This window comes from Sander lucioperca, chromosome 12, assembly GCF_008315115.2.
Source record: "Sander lucioperca isolate FBNREF2018 chromosome 12, SLUC_FBN_1.2, whole genome shotgun sequence".
NCBI classification, from domain to species: Eukaryota; Metazoa; Chordata; class Actinopteri; order Perciformes; family Percidae; genus Sander; species Sander lucioperca.
This window is the reverse complement of record NC_050184.1, coordinates 21,271,970-21,279,822: the sequence shown is the minus strand read 5'-3', so window position 1 is coordinate 21,279,822 and position 7,853 is coordinate 21,271,970. Positions and strand designations below refer to the sequence as shown.

At 44.3% G+C, this 7,853-nt stretch overlaps 1 protein-coding gene across 3 annotated transcripts in view; it reads left to right on the top strand.

Moving 5' to 3' along the window:
* Nucleotides 1–7,347, top strand: part of cdk20 (cyclin-dependent kinase 20) — a 16,954-nt gene extending 9,607 nt beyond the window's left edge. For all 3 annotated transcript variants that reach the window (XM_031293177.2, XM_031293175.2, XM_031293176.2), the window contains 2 exons: nucleotides 2,504–2,659; nucleotides 6,924–7,347. In XM_031293177.2, the coding sequence (XP_031149037.1) occupies nucleotides 2,504–2,659; nucleotides 6,924–7,115 (348 nt within the window). In that variant the 3' untranslated portion in view covers nucleotides 7,116–7,347. The remainder of the gene's footprint in view (nucleotides 1–2,503; nucleotides 2,660–6,923) is intronic.
* Nucleotides 7,348–7,853: the final 506 nt, after the last annotated feature.

Here is a 7,853-nt window from a genome sequence, read left to right as displayed (position 1 = left end):
TGCTTGGCCATTAGCTGTGTGCTTGGCCATCAGCTGTGTGCTTGGTCATCAGCTGTGTGCTTGGCCATCAGCTGTGTGCTTGGCCATTAGCTGTGTGCTTGGCCATCAGCTGTGTGCTTGGTCATCAGCTGTATGCTTGGCCATCAGCTGTGTGCTTGGCCATCAGCCGTATGCTTGGCCATCAGCCGTGTGCTTGGCCATCAGCCGTGTGCTTGGTCATCAGCTGTGTGCTTGGCCATCAGCTGTGTGCTTGGTCATCAGCTGCGTGCTTGGCCATCAGCCGTATGCTTGGCCATCAGCCGTGTGCTTGGCCATCAGCCGTGTGCTTGGCCATCAGCCGTGTGCTTGGCCATCAGCCGTGTGCTTGGTTATCAGCCGTGTGCTTGGCCATCAGCTGCGTGCTTGGTCATCAGCTGCGTGCTTGGCCATCAGCTGCGTGCTTGGTCATCAGCTGTGTGCTTGGTCATCAGCTGTGTAGTTGGCCATCAGCTGTGTGCCTGGTCATCAGCTGTGTGCTTGGCCATCAGCTGTGTACTTGGCCATCAAGTGGTATTTCAGACTGGACGTGCTGCGATGATAGCTCAGTTCACAACGACAAAACACACAGATCACTTTGGTCTTGTCAATGGAACCATTTGGCAACTTTTTAAAAGTAAACTTTACATTCAGAATCTAATGGCGTTTTCCCACTACATGGTACCTGCTCGACTCGCCTCAACTCTACTCGCCTTTTTTGGTTTTCCATTACGGAAAGAAGTCCCTGGTACCTGCTAACAGGTACTTTATTTAGTACCACCTCAGTCGTGGTTCCAAGTGAGCTGAGGCGATACCAAAAGGTGACGGGGGTGTCCTGAACAAACCCGCCATTCTTAAATAGTTTAGCCAGCTGTGTTTTATTTTTTTTTTGCTGCCTCCAACTTCATTTGAAAAAAAAAGTGTCTTCTGTGGAATGGAAAACGGACGCACAGTGTGTTGAGTCGAGGCGAGTAGAGGCGAGCAGGTACCATGTAATGGACTCAACTAGAACATATTCACATTTAACAAGCTGGAATCAGAGAAGTTCACCTGTTTTTACATAAAAAATGACTGAAAATAGCTCCACACTTTATGTTAGTCTATAAGTAAGTTTGTAAGGGGGGAAGGAAAGAAGAAAGAAGGTACGTAGGGATGAAGGTAGGGAAGAAAAGAAGAGTAGGGAAGGAAAGAAGGATGAAAGAAAGGAGGTAAAGATGAACAGGAAAGGGAAGGAAGGAAGAATAAATAAGTGAGGATGGGGAAATGGAAGGAAGGAAAGAAGACGGAAAAAAGGAAGTACGCAGGGAAGGAAAGAAATGCAGAGAAGGAAGGATGAAAGGAAGGAGGATTCAGTTTCCTGTCACAGAGGAGAGAAGAAACTAGAAAATATTTACATTCAACAAGCTGACATCACACAAGTTCACCTGTTTTTACATAACCCAAACTGATTAATCAATTCCAGGAATATACTTCAGCATATGATATTTAGCTTAATTATCCACAATGTAGGATACAGTATTAAAAAATAGTTATATCATGTAATCATGCACAAACTGAATTTGACTTGACTTTAAGCACATTACTGGGACCATCTCTGAGGAAAGCGAGGTGAGATGTTGATACAGCGAGAGGTTAGACTGATGATTTCAACAAGCTTTTCATTTATTTGGCAAAAAAAAGGAGAATGTGTATTGCCATCTACAGGAACTTATGTGCCTTTTTAGCAACGAAGATTGAAATATTACAGAATATCAGTTGAAATAACTTGCATTTATCAAACTGCCAACTTCAGTGTCAAAAATGGAAGGAAGGAAAGAAGATGTAAAAAAAGGATGTACGTTGGAAAGGAGGAAGGGAAGGATAGAAATGCAGAGAAGGAAGGATGAAAGGAAGGAGGAGGGTTGTTGGTTCAACCATTACTCTTCACATGTAAAATAAATGATCAGTTCACTACTTTCATTGAATTTAGGTGTTTAATTCGATTTGATAGCATTTGAAAAAAATGTTATTAAAAAAAACGTTTAAAAAAAGTGACCAAAATGTCAATTTTCTTTTTAAAGTGATAAAAAAAAAATTGGGAAATAAAGCTTAAAAAATGTCGAAATTAAAAGTGACAAAAATGTCACAAAAAAATCGACAAAAACGTCAAAAAAAGTGACAAAAAAATTGTGAAATAATACTACAAAAAAGTGTCGATAAAGTTGACCAAAGCGTTGAACAACGAGTTTTAATTTCATTTAAAAGTTTGACCCAGAAAAACATCAGAGTGGACAAGAAGACAACACAGAAATACAACAAATAAATTAAAATGTTTGACTGCTTAACAACTTCACAAAACTCCGTCTTTTGGTATTGTTTTGACTGAGAGACCCCTAGAGGCAGAAAAGTACATATTGTGCGTATAAATACATGGGTTTATAAGTAATACCAGTTGTACAAGTAGATCAGTGTGTTGACCGCTCTCTGATGTCTTCGTGTTTCTCTCCAGGAGATCGTGGAGTTGCCAGATTACAATAAAATCACCTTTAAGGAGAATCCAGCGATCCCATTGGAGGAGATCGTCCCTGACACGTCCCCTCAGGCCGTCGACCTGCTCTACAAGTTCCTGGTTTACCCGTCCAAACAGCGCTGCTCCGCCAGACAGGTAGGGAACAGGAAGTGGAGTTCCTCAGGGTTCGACCTGAGTTCCTCTCTTCTTTTCTGTTTGAGTGCTTGTATCGCCATATTCAACCACGTTATGATGCATATACAGCAGGGGCTCGCGTACTTATCACTCAAAGGTCCGTATCTGATTTTAATTCAAGCTTAGCGGTCCGGAACGATTGGTGATAACTAAATAACATCAGTGTTTCCCGCAGAAAATTTGTTAGTCAAAGTGGTAGAGTTGGCATCTGACCGGGGGGGGGTTACTACACACTACACTAATACACTAAGTATTACGTTTCAATAATAATTTATAATTAATAAGTAACAAGCTTTTCAAAAATGTGCAATTTTAAGCTCATTATACTATTAAAAAACAAAAGGTGCTATAACGGTTTTACTGGCATGGCTCCCATTATCCTCCGTGACACGCTCTCTTCCACTTCACCTGACAACTCTTCTCCAAAACAACCAGCTCCGTGATAACAGAACTCAGCCCATAGCTTCACTCACTGAAAGCAGATAGTATGCATGAACTAAAAACAGGACACGTAATTTCACTGTGTGTAGTAGGGATGGGCGGTATCCAAATTTTGATACCGTCAAACCTCCTCCCTATTTTACCCAGTATACGGTATTACTGTGACTACCGTATTTTCCGGACTATAAGTCGCACTTTTTTTCATACTTTGGCTGGTCCTGCGACTTATAGTCAGGTGCGACTTATATATCAAAATATTTATAATTTCACGTTTTTAAATGTTATTTCATGCTGAAAACATTACCGTCTAAAGCCGCCAGAGGGCGCTCTAGGCTTCTGACAACTATATGCTGCTCCTAAAGACAGCTGAGAAAGAAAAGAAACTGCAGGTGACTGCAGGTAGTAAAATATGCAGCCAAAAACGGTAATCGAGCAGCAGAAAGAAAGTTTGGAGTGAGAGAGAAACTTGTGAGGGACTGGCGAAAAGGTGACTCTTACTGCAATGAAGGAAACAAAGAAAGCTAATCGGCTAATCGGCTAATCGCGGGCTGAAAGCAAGATGGCGAGAGCTGGAGGAACGAGTCCACAGATGTAGATGCACGTCAACGGTGCAGTTACGTCTCCACGCCCTGGTAGTTGTTCTGTATTCTGTTGTATAGTTGAATAACTGTTAATGTGTTACGTTAACATACCGGACACCTACCGTATTCAGCCCCTTGTTCTGTGTGCTACTGTGTAGTTGAATAACTTGCCTTTCCAGATTAAATGTCTGTTCTTGATCTTGGATTTTGTGAAATCAATTTCTAAATAAATGCGACTTATAGTCCAGTGCGACTTATATATGTTTTTTTCCTCTTCATGACGCATTTTTTGACTGATGCGACTTATACTCCGGAGCGACTTATAGTCCGGAAAATACGGTAATTAAAAATGATGACGTAAGGCTCAGACGGCGTCACCAAACTGTTGGCTTGTGCACCGTTCAGAAACTGAATACCAAACACTAATACTGAAACAATAATAACATAACAACAACTTACAAAAAACTACTTTCTCCTCCACACTGTCACGTGATGACAACCACACATAATTACATGAATTATATTTTGTGGAGTGCAAGCGGGGCAGACGTGTGCTGGGGGGGCAGCAGCGCGTGGACAAACTGTTGCCGGTTGGCGAGGAAAATCCTGTCTGCCTCCACAGCCAGCGCACGGCCGGTGCGGTGCGCACGGGTGCTGGAGGCTCTCCGTTAACTCGGACGGCTTGCTGTCGCCAAGGCCGTTCAGGGACAGCAGGCGGTCTGCTTTCTCCAGCTCCGACAGTTCAAAGAGTTCCAACAGGAATGTTTGGAGTGCGTCGTACTTGCCGTTAGCCGGAGCAGCCTCTAACAGCGCCATAGCCCTGGCTGTTGTTGAGGCATCTAAGGCCGATACCACGTGGAAATACTTTGTAACGTTCTGTGTTATACCTCTTAGCTGGAACTGGGCCTCGATGTGCTAAAACCACGGCCGTGGGTTGTGCTGCCAAAAGTCCGGTAAGTTGATGGTGGCCGCGTAGATAACACCGACATTAGCCACGCCGCTAGCAGCGGCCGGCACCGCCGCAGCAACAGCATTTTAGCATTTTCACCACCGTCGTTGTTTGACATAATTCAGCCCCGGAACTCGTATTTCATAACACCTCTCCCTTAAAGCTACAGTACCTTGGTGAATGTCTCTTTCAGTCTTACTTGTGGGTCACCACAATTTAATATTAATCCTTGTCTTCTATAGAAGTGCATTGCATTTTTTTTAATGACGGTATTGAAACTGATACCGTTACTATTTTTAGACCCCGTGGTATACCGTATTACCGCCCAACCCTAGTGTGTAATGTTAACTACGCCAACTAACCGTGTGTTGTGAACCGCTGTGTCTCAAAGAGCGGGCAGCAGCAGCCGGGGCGTTGAGAATCCACCGTGAGAGGTGATGATAGTTCCAGTCACTTCGTCATGTTTTCACTTCGTTGAAACAAGAGAAGAAAGCCTCACTGATGTGAAGAACAGGACAGAGATACATATATAAATGCTCTCTGCCTGCCGTATGCCAACGCTCCGGTAAGTCCATCACCCCGTCTCTGCCCGGGCATGCCCCAGCTGGCCGCATATTTGTTGACAAACTCCGACGCACACGCGACGGTGAAATGGCGATTTATCCCTTTTTTAAATGTGAATAAATGACAGTTACACTCACCGCCAGCAGATGCTCTTTCCGTTGTGATTGGTGGTATCTTTACAACTCGCCGTTACCTTGTTTTCCTGTGACTGTGTTGATGCGACTTGTACATTACAGCCACTCAAATAGGACAGAGTAACATGGCGGATATTTAAATTTTTTTTTGAAGACTTAATTTAGGCGGCAGGCGCATGTTAAGGCGGGCCGCCTAAACTGGAAAGTGCTGCGGGAAACACTGAACATGGACTCACTCATAACTTTTAAGCAACATGCATTTAAGTTGAGTTCTCGGTTTTCCCGGTCAACTTGTGTACCGTTACACCACCACCACCGTATATTCAACGTCACTAACAATGTATTGATCAATAGAAAATTTGTTTACAAATAGAAAACGCTTATACAGCATAAGACAGTGTTTCTCAAATGGGGGTACGTGTACCCCTAGGGGTACTTTGGAGTACTGCAGGGGGTACGTGAAATTTTTGCAAAAATGATAATTCAAAAATATGTCATGCATAATTCCTAAAATAATTATACTATAATAATGCATAAATTAAGTGATGGATTCTAAACACTTGTACAATGTAGCATTTAAATATTGTATGTTTAGTGAATCTATCACTGCCAGCACTGGGTTGTACCTCTTTATAGAGGCTTTTGTTTTCTACCAACAATGTTTTGCGCTGGTCAGGGGGTACTTGGCTTAAAAAAGCAATTCAAAGGGGGGTACAATGTTGAAAAAAGTTTGAGAAACACTGGCATAAGGTATAGGGTCCTATCTTGCACCCGGCACAGCGCAAAGCCTGACGCAGTTGTCAGTTTCCCGTCCAGCTCCCACGTCGTTTAAATAGCAAATAGCGGCGCCAATCTGTGGCCCTTGGGCGTGCTGGTCTTACAGGGAGGTGTGTTCAGGTGCAAGGATTCGCCTTCGGATTCGGCTGAATATTGGGCTTTTTGACGGGGTTCTGGTTTCTGCTGAACCTTAGAATTTTTTCCCAGTGAACCGAACCCTACGCTTGCACTCCGTGCGCTACGCTGGTCGACGTAATGACGGCGCCGTTGATTACGGGAAGGTGTTTACGTAGGTGGAGCGTTCAATGCAGCAGGCTGTGAGGAAGTGGAAATGGAACTGGTGAGCAGAAAAAGTGTAGTTTGGCAGAACTTTCAGTCAAAAGAAGGCCATTCAAGTCCAGCTACATGTTCAATCTGCAATGCTGATTAGTCTGGTGGTGGCGAGGACCCTAAACTATACACAACATCACCGCTGTTACAACATCTGGTATGAAACATCTGGAAGAATACGAGTTGTGATGAAGGAATCTACAGACAGCAGCCAGAATGCAGCAACTTCAGGTACAGCAAAGGAAGGACAGTCACTGTTTACTTCATTAATGAGTTTACTGTGTTCATGGACTGAGGATGGGACGAGGATTCAGCAGAATCTCAACCAGGGGATTAGGTATTCGGCCGAACCCCAAAAATCTGGATTCAATGCATCCCTAAGATACACCATAAAATACCCACAATGCACCTGGCTGACTAACTGATTGATTGACTTCTTGTCTCTTTAGGCTCTCCTCCACCCATACTTCTTCTCCTCTCCTCTTCCTGCTCACCACTCAGAGCTCCCCATCCCTCAGAGGGGGGGCCGACCCCCCCGCCAGCGCCTGCAGGCTCCGCCCACTGACTTCTCCGTGGACCTGCCCCTGCAGAACAGCGTGGTAGACCCCTCGCTGCTGCAGGGACACGCCTCCTGCTTCTGAACGACCCACCGACCGACCAATCACCTCCCTCCCTCAGTGACTCTCTGCTGATGTTTTTACACACACTTTTGTATTTTATTTTAATTTATTCGTGGTCTGTTTCACCGGCGTGTTTTTCTTCACTCTGTTGATGAAGTTCTTCACGTGTCATTGTCCTTTCTTTCATAAAAATATAACCACAGTGAAAAAAACATACAACACGAAATGATAATAAAAGGAGATGATAATATAATACAACGTATGCCTCTCTGTGTGGAGTTTGCATGTTAACGTTAGCGTCCAAAGACATGCAGGTGTTTGGTTAGTTAGGTGTTGTGGACATTCATATGTGAATGTGAGCGTGAACGCTGTTTGTCTGTCTCTGTCTGTCTGTCTGTCTCTGTCTGTCTCTCTCTTTGTCTGTCTGTCTCTGTCTGTCTGTCTGTCTCTTTGTCTCTCTCTCTACCTGTCTGTGTCTCTCTGTCTGTCTGTCTCTCTGTCTGTCTCTGTCTGTTTACCTGTCTCTCTCTTTCTCTGTCTGGCTGTCTCTCTGTCTGTCTGTCTGCCTGTCTCTCTGTCTGCCTGCCTGTCTGTCTGTCTGTCTATCTGCCTGTCTCTCTCTCTGTCTGTCTGTCTGCCTGTTTGTCTGTCTGTCTGTCTGTCTGTCTCTGTCTGTCTCTCTCTTTGTCTGTCTCTGTCTGTCTGTCTGTCTGTCTCTTTGTCTCTCTCTCTACCTGTCTGTGTCTCTCTGTCTGTCTG